Consider the following 15,520-nt stretch of genomic DNA (forward strand, 5'->3'; position numbering starts at 1 on the left):
ATCCCCCACATCTGCTGAACAAAAACACACTAGTTGGGCACAGGTATTTGTAGTGCCACTTTATTGCCAATAGCTGACATTGCCCAGGGCTAGTGGAAAATAAGTTATAACTGTGGTGGCATTTGACCAGTATGGCTAAGCTGGAGGTGGGGAGCAGACTTTTCTTGGGCACTGATCCTAGAAAGGGGTAGAAGGTGGCTATGGAAAGGTCCACGGAGAGGGTCTCTCTCCCACCCCTAAGACCACAACAGCTTCTATTCCCTCCTGGTACCCAAAGGGACAAAGTGGAGGCCAGAGTCTCCTAGCTTACCAGGAGCTAAGTGAGGGCAGTGGGGAGCCCTCAGCAGGACCAAAGGGGAGACCAAGGCGTGGGTCTCAGAACAGAGCAGGAACCCGGAATCACGTGTAGTTACAGGATGACACAGGGAGGACGGCTGTTGGTGATCTTTTCTAGGGGTTCTCCGTTACTGGCTCTTCGGATGGCCTCAATGAGCTAGAGAGAGGGCAGACACGTGGAATGGGATGATGCACTGCAGGGGCAGGGTGAACAGAGGCCTCCCAACATTGTAAATACTCACATCTTTTTCGTAAGGAAAGCCCCCATTCTCCAGCTTGGAGAACACCAGCTGTCCATTGATTTCAATCTCAAAGGCCCCTGGTATAAAATAAATCAATGAATGAACTGTATGCTGAGAACAGACAAGTCTGGAGAGACTCTCCACACTTCTTAGACTTCACACAGGCTCCTTCATGTCCCCACCAGCCCCACTAGAGACTCTTGTTACTTAAGCCATTTCCTAGCCCTGACTCAAGCCAAAGGAACCTGGGGGAGGCATCACCTGTGTGTCCTTCCTTTGAATTCAGGCTTCATAACTCAATGGAAGAATCCCTCCCCTCCAACCCCACACTTCTGCAGTCTTGCCCGTTTTTCCCTACAGGCTTCATCTGTAACGCCCTCACCTTTGGGAGGGGACTCGAATTGGTTGGACATTTGCCAGACACTGTTGGACACTATATAAAACAGGCAATTCCAGAACTAGAAAGTGGTAGAGTTGAGATTTAGAACACTGACTCAGCAGGTGTTCTGTGGGCCTCACCTGTGCCTCCAAGGCGCGACTCGATTTCAATGCCAGGATACTGCTCCTTCACGGCACTCGCCAGCTCCAGGTAGGTCGCTTCAAATCCGCAGGGTTCACTAGGGACAAGACGCTTGGGGTCCGCTTGGGTTTTCGGGGGAGGGGCCTCCCGTGGACCCACCCCCGTCCGGCCCGGACACCCCACAGGCTGGAGACGCTCACCAGTACTCCACTACGATGCGGACCCCACTACCCGGTTCAATCTCCCCGGGAGGGGGCGCTTCACACGTCGGCCCCGGCTCCCCGCTCATTGCTCCCGACTCCGCTCCAGCCGCTGCTTCCGGGTGTGACGCGACGCCGCGGGCACGTGACGGGGCGGGGCCGCTGGGCGGGGCGGGCCGCGCGCTACGTCCGGGCGCCTCCTGCAGGCCGCAGTTACTGCTGCGTTTTGACCGTATCCTCGGTTTGAGGACTCTGGGCCGGGTGGACCCGTCCAGACCACCTTTTCAGAGCTCCAGGCTTTCCCCGCACCTCGTATCTGCTGGACGTCACCGTCTTATATAACCTACTGAAATATCTTAGACTGTAAAGCGCTTCCCAGGTTACAAAAGGAAGCGAAAGTGATGGGGCAAGCGAACTCAGGGCCTGGGGTTGGCGGTTAGTGTGGAATGGTTGCCATTTCTTGCAAACATGCTGATGACTTTTTAAACCATCTCATGGTTAAGCACTCAAGTACTTCTGATTCTTAAGCTCCAAAACTGTAAGCAAAAGCGGGGCAGTGACGGCCTCTCCCCTGCATTTGGGACCCTTAGACTTCGGGGTTCCCACTCCTCAAGCTCCATGCTCCCATCACTCCTGTCCTGTTCCTGCACCTCCCCTATCTCATCCTGCTCTCACTACAGGGCCGGCATCATTCCCATTTTCCAACTCCAAATATGGAGGCTGTCTCGCTGCCTTTTTCCTCCCCGGAGTCCCACCGTAGTATCCTAATAGGTTACCTACATCAGCATCTCTTCAAACCATGCATTTTAAAAACAGATTCGGGGGGCGCCTGGGTGGCGCAGTCGGTTAAGCGTCCGACTTCAGCCAGGTCACGATCTCGCGGTCCGTGAGTTCGAGCCCCGCGTCGGGCTCTGGGCTGATGGCTCAGAGCCTGGAGCCTGTTTCTGATTCTGTGTCTCCCTCTCTCTCTGCCCCTCCCCCGTTCATGCTCTGTCTCTCTCTGTCCCAAAAATAAATAAAAAACGTTGAAAAAAAAATTTAAAAAAAAATAAAATAAAAAAAATAAAAACAGATTCGGTGGTTTATAGAATTGTGCCACCACCACTACAATCCAGTTACAGAACCTTTCCATCAACCTAGAAAGGTCACTCCTGCGTGTATGCAGTCAGTCCAGCTCCTGGCTCCAGCCCTAGGCATCCATTGATCTGCTTTCTGTCTATAAACTTGCCTTTTCTGGACATTTAATATAAATGGAATGCTATAATATCCATTTTTTTTTGCTTCTGGCTTTTTTTCATTCCGTATAAAGTTGTGTGTGTGTGTGTGTGTGTGTGTGTGTGTGTGTGTGTGTTTTAATGTTTATTTAGTTTTGAGAGGGGATGGGGGGAGGCAGAAAGAAATGGAGAGAGAAAGAATCCCAAGCAGGCTTGGGACAAGCCCCCAAACGGGACTTGAACCCATGAACCCCAAGAGATCATGGCCTGAGCCTAAACCAAGAATGGGTCACTGGACAGACTGAGCCACCCAGGCACCCCTGTTCAGTGTAAAGTTTTTGAGGTTCATCCGTGCTATATCACGTACAGTAGTTTTTTTTTCCTTTTTGTTGGTTTCCAGTATCCCATCGTATAGATATACCACCTTCTGTTGATCTATTCAATACCGGTTGATGGCCATTTGAGTTTCCAGTTTCCAGTTTTTAGCTATTTTGAATAATGCTGCTATGAACGCCCAAGTGTCTTTGTAGGTACATGTGTTTCATTTCTTTAGTAGAATTGCTGGGTTGCATGGTATGTTTAACTTTTTGAGAAACTGCCAGACTGTTATTCCAAAGTGCCTGTACCATTTTACATTCCCATCAGCTATATGAGGATTTGTTTACCCATATCCCTGTCAACGCTTATTGTCTGTCTCTGATTATAGCCATCCTGGTGGGCGTGGGGTGGTATCTCATTGTGGTTTTAATTTGCATTTCTCTAATGACTAATGATGTTGAGCACCTTTTCATGTGTTTATTAGCCATCCTTCTATCTTATGTGGAAAAACATCTCTTCAAATCTTTTGCCCGTTTTTAATTGGGTTGTTTGTTTCTTTATTATTGATTCATAAGAGTACTTTATATATTCTGGATACGAAGTCCCTAAGCAGATATGTGATTTGCAAACATTTTCCCCCAGTCTTTAACAGGTGTTTTGTTTTGTTTTTTAAATTTTCTTAATGGTGTCTTTTGAAGTGCAAAAAGAATTTTACTTTGATGACGTATAATTTACTGATTTTTTCATTTGTTACTTGTGCTTTTGCTGTTGCATCTAAGATCTCTGCCTAACTCAAGGTCATGAAGATTTTTTTCCCCATGGTTTTCTTCAGAGGTTTCATTTTAGCTCTCACGTTTAGGTCTAGGATCTATTTTGAGTTAATTTTTGTAGATTGTGTGAGGTAACGATCTAAATTCATCTTTTGGCATGTTGATTGTCCTAGAACCATTTACTGAAAAAACTAATCTTCCCCCCCCCACCCCCCCGCCCCGAATTGTCTTTGCACCTTTGTCAAAAATCATTTGGCCAGAAATGTAAGGGTTTATATTTGGACTTTTGATTCTATTCCATTAACTTATAAAACTATTCTTTCTTTGTTGTCGTTTCTTTTTTTTTTATTAAAAAAAACTCAGATATGGGGCGCCTGGGTGGCGCAGTCGGTTAAGCGTCCGACTTCAGCCAGGTCACGATCTTGCGGTCCGTGAGTTCGAGCCCCGCGTCGGGCTCTGGGCTGATGGCTCAGAGCCTGGAGCCTGTTTCCGATTCTGTGTCTCCCTCTCTCTCTGCCCCTCCCCGTTCATGCTCTGTCTCTCTCTGTCCCAAAAATAAATAAACGTTGAAAAAAAAAATTAAAAAAAAAAACAAAACTCAGATATAACTTATACAGAGTAAATTTTGCCCTCTTGAGTGTACCTTTCTGCGAGTCCTAACATATAGTTGTATATCCACCACCATGACCAAGATACAGAACAGCTCCATTACCTCCTCACAAGTCCCTGTGCTCTTTGCAGTCAACCCCGATCCCTCTTCCCCAACCCCAGATCTGCTTTCTGTCCTTATGGTTCCACCCCCTCCAGAAAGCCTATACATGGAATCCTACAGCCTTCCGACTCTGGCTTCCTTCTCTACCCCATCCTTCAACATCCAGAGCGATCTTTCCAAAATATAAATCTGCCCACTTCTCTTCGCCTCTGCTCAAGCCCAGAAAGACACTGCAGGGTCTGGCCTCTGCCCATAGTTCCTGCCTGTCTGGACAGACAGGATGGATGGCTCTTAAACCTGGTTTAACCACCTGAGGGCTTGTCAATACCACACATTCCTGGGTCTTGGCCCCAGAGACTGAGATTCAGTAGGTGGGGAGGGGCCCAGGGATCTGTTTTTTTATACAAGCCTAGGGAGATGTGGAGGCAGGTGGTCACAGGCTACACTTGGAGAAACACAGCTCAGTCCGAAACGCTTGCTTTTCTCCACACCTGCTCAAGCTTACCTGTGTGGCCTCCTCTCCTTCCTTCTTCTCAACCCCACTCTGCCTCTGTGTGCTGTGTCCCCTCCTGCCAAGGGCTTTGGCACTTGTTTCCCCATCATGAAAGGTGCCCCCCCCATTCCCACCCACCAATCTCAACCTTCTCCCTGCTCCAGACCTAGCTTCCCCTCTGCTCAATTGTCACTTCTGCGGAGAAGGCTTCCCCAACTCCCTGGGTGAGTCATTTTCCCAGCATATTTGTCACCTGTCATTTCTTATTTTTGTGGGATTCTTTTTTTTTTTTTTTTTTTTTTAGTTTATTTTCAGAGAGTGAGCGAGCAGCTGAGGGGTAGAGAGAGAGGAAGAAAGAGAATCCTAAGAAGGCTCCTAGCTGTCAGCGCAGAGCCTGACACATGGCTTAACCTCATGAACTGTGAGATTGCGACCTGAGTCAAAATCAAGAGTTGGACACTTAACTGACTGAGCCACCCAGGTGCCCCTTATTTTTTGTGTGATTTTTTTCCTAATGTTTACTCATTTTTGAGAGAGAGAGAGAGAATGAGCAGGGGAGGGGAAGAGAGGGGGACAGAGGATCCAAAGTGGGCTCTGCACTGACAGCAGTGTGCCCAATATGGGCTTGAACTCATGAAACATGGGATCATGACTGAGCCGAAGTCAGATGCTCCACCGACTGGAGCCACCCAGGTGCCCATGTGTGATTCTTTGGTTAACATCAGTCTCTCCAACTGGGCTGCATGAGGATAAGGGCAGGATCTGTTTTTGTTTCTCCCCACTTTTTCCCCAGTACCAAGCTTGCGGTTGGCATTTAGTAGGTACTTAACAAATATATTTTTTAATGTTTTTTTATTTATTTTTGAGACAGAGAGAGACAGAGCATGAACAGGGGAGGGGCAGGGAAAGAGGGAGACGCAGAATCTGAAGCAGGCTCCAGGCTCTGAGCTGTCAGCACAGAGCCTGACGCGGGGCTCGAACTCACAGACTGTGAGATCATGACCTGAGCTGAAGTCGGATGCTTAACCCACTGAGCCACCCAGGCGCCCCGGTACTTAACAAATATTAACTGAACGAATGAAGGAATGATTGAGTGAATTGCCTACTGTGCTTTGCACAAGCTGCTCCATGGCCCAGGTGACCTTGTCCCCTCCCCCACTTCTTTGCTTGGTCCACTTATACTGGTTTTTCCAAGGAAAACCCATTTGGAGAAAGTTGAGGCTAGAGCCACTCCTTGATGGTCCCCCAGGGCAGACCTCTTATCACTCTATGGACTGTTTGTTTACCCAACTGTCACCAACTCCTGGTTGGGAGGTGACCACTGCCTTTGATCCAGGCCTTCTCCCTGACCCCTGTGTGTGCCTAATGCTGAAAGAGTGAGCTAAAGTGATGGCTCTAAGGGGGGGGGGGGGGGGGAGGGCGTGTCCCCTGGCACCTGGCCAGAGCTTCCCCCAGATCACTCCTCTCACCATGAGACCCTGCCTAACTCTTTCAATTTCAGAAGAAGCTGAGACCCTGGACTTTGCAAAGAAGGGAGAACATACTCTGGGTGCCTCTGAGGGCCAGGGTGCAGGCTGGGTGGCCAGACTGTGGCTGGAGGTCAAGGGGCAGGCCTTATTGCTGGACACCCCTCTGGCTGGCTTCCCTCTTTCGCTGAGTGCTCTTTGCCACATCAAGTGGGACTCAGAGCCGCAGACAGGCCCCCTAGCTTGGCCAATGAGCAGACCCGATTTGGTGAGGAGCCTGGGGAAGGGTGCGCCGGTCGTTTCCCCTTACCTTCCAGCCCCCAGCCCCTCCCTCCCAGGTCACGAGGACTCCAGATCTTCGCTCTGGAGGCTGTTCAGTTCGACTGTCTTCCCCGTCTCTCCCCTGGCACCTGCTGGCTGGCTAAGAAGGGCAAAAACAATCCCAGCCAGAGTAGAGTGTCAGAGTCCCCGCCCCTCCTCCTGTGGTTCCTCCTCCCATGCTTCCCACCCCCCCCCGGCCCCGCCCCCACCTGCCCAAGATAATTTTAGTTTCCTTCGTCCAGAAGCCTGGACACATAGGGCTGTCCCTCCCCCAACCCTCACTTCTACCTCCAAAGTCAGGACGCCCTCCTACCACCTGTAGGAAAGAGGGAGTGGATTTGAAATCAAGTCCAGGTATCTGGGGTCCCTAGACAGAACCGGACTTCGGACCCCGTGTCCTGCTACTCCTGCTGGGGCTTCTCTAGGTAAGGTTGCCAGGATGGGTCCCAGACGATAATCTGCTCCCACCCCCAGCCCCACCAGGGCCCCAGGCTGTGCGGGTCTCAGGGCCAGGAGCTGGCAGGCTGCCCTGATGGGCAGACGGACAGCCGCCTGGCTCCCCTCTTCCCTCTCCCCTTCAGTGATGTCAGGCCAAGGGCGGGGGCAGGAGGGGGACAGGTAGTTAAGGGCCAGGCGTCTCTCTCCCTAAACCGGTGGCCCCAGCCAAGTGTTCCAACGCCAGGGTGCAGGTAAGGACCGAAACGGGCCCTTCATCGTGAGGGTGGGGAGGAGCAGCAGGTCTGGGGCCAATTTGGAAAGATCCAGCCTCCTTCTGTGTTACTCTGGCGGCCTCACTTTCTCTTTTTTCTCCAGTCTCCCATATCCCGCCCCTTCCTCACCATCTGCTCTCAGTCTTTCCCTATTCTCATTTCCTGTCTTCCTTATTCCTTATTTCCCTCCCTGTACCCCGCCTCCCTCTGGCCCCCGGACAAAGCTGCTGATGGGGTTGAGAAAGGAAAATCTCTGATCCTCTCCTTCCAGAGACGCTGCTTTCCCGCTGAAGCCCCTCCCCACCTCCCCAGAAAGAGGGCTGGGAGGGGGGCCGAATACAGAGAGCTGCCTCGGATCATTCCTTGCTCAGCCTGAGGTTACCCGTTTGAGGTTTCCCCAAGGCTCTACTAAAGATTGACGTCTCCCCTGGGGAAGGGGTACCCTCCAATTTGGAGGGCAGTAGAGGAGAGGGTTCCCTGAAGTTGCTAGAACTCCTTCTCCTATTGTTTGCCTGCTCAGAACACAGGGTCCTACCCTCGGAAGGGAAGGTGGGGGCGGGGCAGGCCTGAGGGTCTTTCCCGGCTTCAGAAGGAAGGCTCGAAGGCTGGGGGGGCTGGTGCCGGGGGTCAGCAGTGCAGTGGGGCCAAGGGAAAGTGTGTGTACATGTTTGGGGGGGGGTAGTGTTTGCACAAAGACAGAATCTGGGTCTCCCTGGCACTACGGGGATGGAGAATGCACCTGTTTGCGTTGGAAAGTCTCCCAACCCCACCGCCCCTCTTGGTCGGCCTGCCCTGGACTCTGGTCTCCCTTGTCCCCCTGATCCTGCTGGGGGAGCCCTCCACGAAGGCAAGCAGCGTGTAATGATTAACTCCACAGACACTCCATTATTCTTCCCAAATTAAACTTTAAGAGAGCTTACCCTCCCTTTTCGCATTGGTCATTTTTTTCGAGTGAGGGAGTGGGCGGGGCCTTAGGGTCCTGGACCCTCCCCCCAACCCTGGGTCACCTAGGGGTTTCCCGCCTCCTCACCTGGGCCCTGTACCCCCAGAACTCCCCCGAAGGTTGAGCCTTCCTCCCCTTACAATAAATCCCGATGGGGGCGGGGAGGGGAGTGCTGGGCCAGACGGGGGCCTTCCCGCCACCTGCTGGTCCCCAGCCCGGGCCTCGGCCCTGCCGGCCCCTCCCCCTCCCCTGGTTAGCAGCGGAGGTGGCCTTGTTTTCTTGCCCTGCCACCCGCCCTTGGGGCCAGCCAGGTGGGGCGAGATTCAGGAAGTAAACAAGGAGGCAGGAGGCTGGGACGGCGGGAAGGAGGGTGGGGCCGGAGCCGCGGGGCAGGAGAGGCCATAGGGGAAGCTTCGGCGTGGAGTTGCTGTGTTTCGGGGACTGATAGATTATGGGGGTCTGTTTCTTCAACAGAAGCTTTCTGAGGGCCCCAGTTTGAGAGTTCAGGTTTCTTGGGAGGGAGCCTGCCAGGGCCCCACAGCTAGGACCCCCATTCTTCTCCCAGTTTCATCTATTTGGTCCTAACTGCCCCACTCTTCTCTTGTCTTGGAAGGGTCTGAAGGGCAGGGTGAAGGATGGAAAAGCCAAACCCAAGTCTTCAGTCTGCCCTCCAGCCCTCTGAGGCCAGACTCAATCTAATCTGATTCTGATTTAGATCTTCTCCCCTTTCCCGGTCCAAACACTGCCCTGATTCCTCTTCCCTGGGGTGGAGGAGGACCCCAGTTTTGGTCTCTGATATCCTGTCTGGCTTCCCTGCACACCCCCCTCCCCCAGTCTCCCTCTCCCTGGAGTGAAGTCACCAGGGCTGGTTGCCAGAGGATAAACGGGATGGGAGTGGGGACACTGCGTTTTGTTGTTGATGTTCTGGTGTCTGTTGATGTTCACTGGTGGGTGTGTTTTACCCTTCCCTGCAGGACCCTGAGCCCCCTCCCTGTCTCTCCCTCCAACCTTCCTTTTTCTGCCTGTCTGTGTCTGTCCTCTTGGGTGTCTTGACTTTCTACTTCTGCTCCTGTAGTACCCTTCCAGCCAGGACACCCTGAAGAGTGTGTCAGGAGGACCCTCATCCCCCAGGGTTGATGTAGAGGAGTCCTCTGAGCCACTGAGTCCTGGGTTCCAGGGGTGGGCAGCAGCATCAGAATGAAAGCCTGGTAGGCCCCAGCCAGGATAGAGAGCACTTCGTGGTTTCTTCTTTGTGGTGAGTGAGGGCATCAGTGGAGGTCAGCTCCACTCCAGATGGGCCTTTGAAATCCAGGCCGGGCCTTTTTTCTCTCCTTGGGGGAGGGGGCTCCTGGGCTGGGTGGTGGCTACCAGATTGGGGGCTGACTTCAGTCCCACCTGGACTGGAGGTGGGCCAAGGGTGGGGAGGAGAAAATGATGTCAGAGGAGCTGCAGGCCAGGCAGCTTCTTTCTCCCCCATCCTGTCCCTGCCCTGTGCCTCCCCCATTCTTCCTAGGCTGGTAGGTTGGGGGTGGGAGTGGAGGGAGGTGGGCAGAGGCAGGGTTGTTTGTGTTTCTCCTAAGCCAGGAAGTTGTGCAGATGAGTCAAGGTTGAATAGAGAGCCCCAGGCAGTGCTGTCCCGCCCCACCCTGACTCACCTGTCCCCCAGATCCCCTCACTTAAGAGTCCGGGACCTACCCCATCCTGGAGGGTCAATGCCAGGTGCCCCCAGCAGCCTAACAGCGCTGGCCTAGGTCTCAGGTGCTCCCAGGTCCTCACCCAGCCAAAGGGGTCTTTCTTCCTGTGGAGGAGGAGCCCGTGCTGCCTCTGCCCCCGGTGGGCATTTTTGCCCCAGCTCTCCTGTCCTTACTTGTCTCAGGTACCTGTGCAGCACCTGTGGGTGATAAGACATGGGTAAGACCCTGGCCTTGCCTAGCAGTGCCAGGCGTCTTCAGACCAGTGGGTGGGTAAGACAGGTGCACGTAATTGGCACAGAGTCCCCAGCACAGTGCAGAGAGGGAGACCTTCAGTCTGAAGGTGGAAAATCCAGGAAGGCTGCTCAGAGGAGGGAGCTCTGGCATTGGGGCTTCAAGAAAGTTGGGCGGGAGGAAGAATCTGGGGAGGGCACACAAGGTTTGGGGGCTGCTGGGGCCAGGGCCCCCAGGTTAGTCCTGTCCTTCTCACTGCAGCTGAGCCTGCCTCCTGCCCTCCTGGTTCCTATCCTGGCCTACCTCCTTCTCCCCTTCTGTGCATCACTCAGCACTTGGGCAGGCGTTGCCACAACAGGCTCTGGCAACCAGGTCTGGCAACAAAGCACTGGAAAAACCTGGGGCAGAGCCCGGAGGAGCTGAGTGCCCTGTGCTCAGAGCATGCTCAGAGACTGAAAGTCTGAGCCTCGAACAGTCTGTGGGTTATGGAGTCTGTTGCCCCATGGTGGCGGAGTGGGACCCTCTTAGCTCTTCCCCTGGGCAACTGGGGCTAAGAGAAGGGCACTGGACTTGCAGTCCAAACACCAGGTTTTACTCCCTGACTCACCTGCGATGGGGGCAAGAATGCTTCCTTCTCGGGGACCTGAAGTCCCTTTTTGTAAATGGACTCACTCTACCCTTCCCCAGAGGCTCCAGAGAAACTCCAGTTAGAGGGAGAGCGATGAGGTGCTGGGCAAACTCTGAGGGGCCCCTTGGCAGCTGTGTGAAGTCAGGAGGTCTGGGTCCTCTTGGCCCCTCTTCCCAGGACAAGGGGTCAAGATCAGCCACTTCCAGCCCCCTCTTCTCCCTCAGATGTTATGGAGCTGGGTGTGTCTCCACCTCATCTCAGCAGCTCCCCAGAAGATCTGTACCTGACCCCTGGGACCCCTCCTGGGACTCCCCCGCCTCCCGATGCCCCTCTGCCTGGGGAGGTGAAGAGGTCCCAGCCTCTGCCCATTCCAACCAGCAGGTACGATGGGGTGATGGAGCTGAGGAGGGGCTGGTGGTGGGGAGGCGGTCAGCGCCGGGGTGAGACAGAAGCTTGCAGTCAACTCTTCTCCGCCCCTTACCTTGGGCCACAGGAATCTTCTTCGAGAGGAGGAGCTGCGGACAAGCTCTCTACCCTCCATCCCCAACCCCTTCCCTGAGCTCTGCAGTCCTCCTTCACAGACCCCCATTCTTGGGGGGCCCTCCAGTGCAAGGGGGCTGCTCCCTCGAGACGCCAGCCGCCCCCATGTGAGTTGTCTTGGGAGAGAGAAGGCAGGGATATGGGGATGCTGTGGATATGAGGGTGGATATGGTGCCACTTCCGTGGAGGCTGGGGGATTTGATCAGGAATCCCTGCAGGTGTAGCAGCAGCAGAAGGGAAATAACCACCCTTTGCCCTTCCTCAAGTCATCTGCAATTCCCGGGGCACAGGTAGTAAAGGTGTACAGTGAAGATGGGGCTTGCCGGTCTGTGGAGGTGGCGGCAGGTGCCACGGCTCGCTACGTGTGTGAAATGCTGGTGCAGCGGGCTCACGCCCTGAGCGATGAAAACTGGGGGCTGGTGGAGTGCCACCCCCATCTGGCGCTGGGTGAGTTGGGGTGGACGGGGCTGCCTGGGTAGGGAGGCAAATGCTTCACACGTTGGGCTGGGCAGGTGGCTCATCTGGGAGGCCTGGCCGGTCTCCGCTGAGCCCTGCTTTTTGCCCTTGACGCCAGAGCGGGGCTTGGAGGACCACGAGTCAGTGGTGGAAGTGCAGGCTGCCTGGCCCATTGGTGGAGACAGCCGCTTTGTCTTCCGGAAGAACTTCGCCAAGTATGAACTGTTCAAGAGCTCCCCAGTGAGTGTGGGTGAAGGGGGTCTGGGCACTGGGATACCCTGATCCCCAACCTGGGCCCTCAATCCCTGGCTCCTTTCTCGTTTCCCCCCAGCACTCCCTGTTCCCGGAAAAGATGGTCTCCAGCTGTCTGGATGCACACACAGGCATATCCCATGAAGACCTCATCCAGGTAAAGGGATATTTCCAGTCATGATTCCTGCCGCTTTTTGACCCTTAAGCATTGTGCCTTCCCTGTGTGTGGTGGAGGGCTTAGCACGGTCCTAAATGACCGGACAAGTTACTTTTCCTGGCTGAGCATCAGGTTTCTGCATCTGGTAAATGGGACGGTAAATCTATGTGGATCACCTTCTCTTATGAAGGCCTTTGTGTATGTGTGTGTGTATCTCCCTGTCTCCCTCTTGGCGTCTCACGCTCTTCCTGCTCTCTTCTGGCCTCAGAACTTCCTGAATGCAGGCAGCTTCCCAGAGATCCAGGGCTTCCTGCAGCTTCGAGGGTCAGGACGGAAGCTTTGGAAACGCTTCTTCTGCTTCCTGCGCCGGTCTGGCCTCTATTACTCCACCAAGGGCACCTCCAAGGTGAGGTCTTGAAGGTTGACAGCCCCAGCCCCTAGGGTATCCCATTCCTGGTCCTTCTAGGAGTTGTCCCTTCCCTGTTGGAACTCCTGGACCTTTCTTCCCCTGGACCCTGAGACCCTCAGCTGCTCCTCTTTTCCTCCTAGCTTACCTACCCCAGGAAGTAGTGGTGGGAAAGGCAGGTGAAACTGAGTTCGAGCCCTGGCTCTGCTTCTGTTTGCTGTGTGACCTGAGGCACTTCTCTGCTCCTCTCTGGTCCTGACATCTCCCCAGCTGGCTTACTGGGACAATAATAGGGGGACAGGGTCTGCCTGTTACAAGTCCCGTCTACCCGTGCTGCACAGGATCCAAGGCACCTGCAGTATGTAGCAGATGTGAACGAGTCCAACGTGTACGTGGTGACCCAGGGCCGCAAGCTCTATGGGATGCCCACGGACTTTGGCTTCTGTATCAAGGTAAAGACCCTGGCCTGGTCTGGGAGGCAACGGGAGCTGCTCAGGCCCTGGGATCTTACCTAGGGCTTTTGAGCTCCCATCTGGGACACCCAGACTCCTCCCCCTGCCCTCTGCCCTGTGTCCTGCCCTACGGAGACAGATATCTGGTCCTAATGGCAGATATTGGACCAGCTGGTTTCCTCTCTCTACAGCCAAATAAGCTTCGAAATGGCCACAAGGGGCTTCGGGTCTTCTGCAGCGAGGATGAGCAGAGCCGCACCTGCTGGTTAGCAGCTTTCCGCCTCTTCAAGGTGAGACCCTGGGAGTGGCATGGGGGCATGAGTGAGGAATTATAACTCTGCCCCCAGGAATGAGGGGGCATCATAGCCTTGCTCTGTTAGTATGTTGGGTCCAAGGCTGGATGGAGTCCTCACTCCGGCTTCAGAAAGCTCCTTATCCAGGGCAGAGATGCAGTCTTGCCCTTGGAGAGTTCTGGTGTGTGTGGGTTTCACAGCCCAGCTGCCAGCACCTGCTTGACCTCAGGTTCTCTTTCTCTCTCCAACAAGCAGTATGGGGTGCAGCTGTATAAGAATTATCAGCAGGCACAGTCTCGCCACCTGCGTCCGTCCTGTGTGGGTTCCCCACCTTTGGTGAGTGTACACAGGGGGGTTAGCTGGGGGTGGGTGCCCTGACCCCGTCTGACCCCTCTCCATCCTATCCCATCTACAGAGGAGTGTCTCTGATAACACCCTGGTGGCCATGGACTTCTCTGGCCATGCTGGGCGTGTCATCGAGAACCCCCGGGAAGCTCTGAGTGCAGCCCTGGAGGAGGCCCAGGCCTGGAGGGTGAGGGGCCTGTACCCATTTGCATGTTTATACTGGGCACCTTCTCTCCACGTGGGTTTCCATGGTGTGGGACGAAGAGTGGGGTAGGGCGGGCCGCCAGGTGCGGAAAGGGTCTCTATGTTCTCGAGGTGCCGGGTGATACCTCAGTCACGCCCTGATCCCCTGTGTCCCCCACTGCTCTGCAGAAGAACCATCGTCTCAGCCTGCCCACCCCAGGCTCAGGCACGAGCCTCAGTGCAGGTGGGTGAGCACCCGGCGTCCCCAGGGGTGGGGGCTGCCGTGGCTTCTCTGAGCATTCCCGGTGGGGGAGGTTCGTGTGGGGACCTCCTCCCCAGAGTGACGGCCCATCTGCCTCCCCCAACTCCAGCCATCCACCGCACCCAACCCTGGTTCCATGGACGCATCTCCCGAGAGGAGAGCCAGCGGCTCATCGGGCAGCAGGGCCTGGTGGACGGGTAAGGGGCAGGGCTGAGCAGGCCAACAGACCCAGGGACAGGAGAGGCCCCGTGTCCAGGCGGCAGCTGCGTGTCCTCGGGTAATGTTGCCCTGTCTCCTGGCAGCCTGTTCCTTGTTCGAGAGAGTCAACGGAACCCACAAGGCTTTGTCCTCTCTCTGTGCCACCTGCAGAAGGTCAAACATTATCTCATCCTCCCGGTGAGTAATCCCTGTCTCCTCACCAGGCCCCCTCGAGAAGCTCCCCAGCCCGCGGTGTACCTGGGGCCTCCCGCTCTCTCCTTTGTCCCTGCACAAGCACTGGGGGCCTCGGCCCTGACCAGGAGGGATCCCCTCGAGCCCCTCCCTGACCTTCCACCCCGCCCCCTGTGGCCATCCCCCCAGAGCGAGGAGGAGGGCCGCCTCTACTTCAGCATGGATGACGGCCAGACTCGCTTCACGGACCTGCTGCAGCTTGTGCAGTTCCACCAGCTGAACCGTGGCATCCTGCCATGCTTGCTGCGCCACTGCTGTACCCGCGTGGCCCTGTGACGGCCACAGAAGCAGGCATGGGTCTCAGCCTGTTCCAGGCTGGCCACTGCCCCCGGTGCTCACAGGGTGGACTTGGAGGGGGCAGAAGGTGGGGACAGGCTCATGAACGATTGGAGGGCTCCCCTACTCCAGAGGGTCTTCTCCTCGGCCCCTCTGCCTCCCTCAGGCAGAAAGTGCTCCTCACCCACTCCACCCCCGACCTGTCTCCTCAAGAGACAGGTGGCCCTTGAGGGGTGGCCCTCCCCTTCACGGAACTCCTGGGCACTGCCCTGGGCAGGGCATTTTGGGAGAAACGGGGTAGCCCAGGTGGTCTTATGCCCCACACTTTGTACAGACTGAGAGGCCAGTTGATCTGCTACGTTTTATACTAGTGACAATAAAGATTATTTTTTGATACATCTATGAGTTCTGTCTGGTAAGACCTGGCTAGCTGGAGTAGAGAAGGGGAGTGGGAGAAGAGGGCACCAGGCCTTGGCAAATGTGTCCGATGGATCCAGGCCAGGTACCCTCCAGCCTGGATGTTTCTTTTCTTTCTTTCTTTCTTCCTTCCTCTCTCTCTCTTCCTTGCAGAGAGGGAGAGAGAGGGGCACAGAGGATCCGAAGAGGGCTCCATGTGGGGCTTGAACTCATGAACTGCAAGACTGCGACCT

General features: G+C 55.0%; 2 protein-coding genes across 3 annotated transcripts; one reads left to right on the forward strand and one right to left on the reverse strand.

Annotated features, from left to right (window-relative positions):
- Nucleotides 1–44: 44 nt before the first annotated feature.
- On the reverse strand, nucleotides 45–1,434 carry MIEN1 (migration and invasion enhancer 1). Its single transcript, XM_045488697.1, has 4 exons — nucleotides 1,299–1,434; nucleotides 1,098–1,195; nucleotides 579–655; nucleotides 45–493 (listed from the first exon to the last, which is right to left on the reverse strand). Exons 1-4 carry the CDS (start codon nucleotides 1,385–1,387, stop codon nucleotides 410–412), a joined length of 348 nt encoding a protein of 115 aa, XP_045344653.1. The 5' UTR covers nucleotides 1,388–1,434; the 3' UTR covers nucleotides 45–409.
- A 5,385-nt stretch (nucleotides 1,435–6,819) lies between these two features.
- GRB7 (growth factor receptor bound protein 7) lies at nucleotides 6,820–15,268 on the forward strand. Of its 2 annotated transcripts, XM_045488698.1 has the most exons (15): nucleotides 6,821–7,017; nucleotides 11,023–11,179; nucleotides 11,292–11,445; nucleotides 11,629–11,785; nucleotides 11,913–12,034; nucleotides 12,126–12,203; nucleotides 12,472–12,609; nucleotides 12,951–13,061; nucleotides 13,253–13,351; nucleotides 13,610–13,690; nucleotides 13,770–13,886; nucleotides 14,072–14,126; nucleotides 14,254–14,341; nucleotides 14,447–14,540; nucleotides 14,724–15,268. In XM_045488698.1, the coding sequence occupies exons 2-15, from the start codon at nucleotides 11,028–11,030 to the stop codon at nucleotides 14,868–14,870; spliced, it is 1,593 nt and encodes a 530-aa protein (XP_045344654.1). In that variant the 5' UTR covers nucleotides 6,821–7,017; nucleotides 11,023–11,027; the 3' UTR covers nucleotides 14,871–15,268. The 2 variants fall into 2 exon arrangements, with proteins under 2 accessions (XP_045344655.1, XP_045344654.1); XM_045488699.1 differs by lacking the exon at nucleotides 14,254–14,341 and having other exon boundaries at nucleotides 6,820–7,017.
- The last annotated feature ends 252 nt before the right edge of the window (nucleotides 15,269–15,520 follow it).

This window comes from Leopardus geoffroyi, chromosome E1, assembly GCF_018350155.1.
Source record: "Leopardus geoffroyi isolate Oge1 chromosome E1, O.geoffroyi_Oge1_pat1.0, whole genome shotgun sequence".
NCBI classification, from domain to species: Eukaryota; Metazoa; Chordata; class Mammalia; order Carnivora; family Felidae; genus Leopardus; species Leopardus geoffroyi.